This window comes from Gavialis gangeticus, unplaced genomic scaffold (genome assembly GCF_001723915.1).
Source record: "Gavialis gangeticus isolate Ggan-Ray unplaced genomic scaffold, GavGan_comp1, whole genome shotgun sequence".
NCBI classification, from domain to species: Eukaryota; Metazoa; Chordata; order Crocodylia; family Gavialidae; genus Gavialis; species Gavialis gangeticus.
Window position 1 is genome coordinate 12,187,156 of NW_017729007.1, and position 474 is coordinate 12,187,629.

The following is a 474-nucleotide window of genomic DNA, read 5'->3' on the forward strand; positions in this document are numbered from 1 at the left end:
GCAGCTATACTGGCTTCACCAGCCTCTCTTTCGTTTCAGATAAAAGGGAAGGAGTCTTTTAAATCAATTTCTTTGCAGTACTCCAAGTTACTGCCTTGTCTCTGCATTGAGGTAAAGTATCCTGATGACTTTCAGCATACAATTGGCTTAGAACAATTACGCCAAAGGTGCAGAAGGCATCTGCGACTTGTATTCTAAGTAGGAGTGCACCAATAGAGATTTTTGGGGCCAATACCGATGGTCGATTCTTAACAAGCCATGTTGGCTGGTACTGATCCAATTCCAATATGCAGCTCCACAGCATGGAGAGTGGCATCTGGCTGGTAAGTCTATTCTGGGGGAGGGGGTGGGGGGAAGGAAAGGGCATGGGAGGGGGCAGATAGAGTCCCCCATGGTGAGGAGGGAGTGGGGCTGGGTGGGGTGGGGCACAGGACAGAGCTGTGGCTCATCTGGGGGATGCAGGGGGGTGGCTCC

General features: G+C 51.3%; 1 protein-coding gene across 2 annotated transcripts in view; it reads left to right on the forward strand.

Moving 5' to 3' along the window:
• Nucleotides 1-474, forward strand: part of IL17REL (interleukin 17 receptor E like) — a 106,948-nt gene that overhangs the window by 71,574 nt on the left and 34,900 nt on the right. For both annotated transcript variants that reach the window (XM_019509315.1, XM_019509316.1), the window contains exon 8: nt 40-111. In XM_019509315.1, coding sequence (XP_019364860.1) covers nt 40-111 — 72 coding nt within the window. The remainder of the gene's footprint in view (nt 1-39; nt 112-474) is intronic.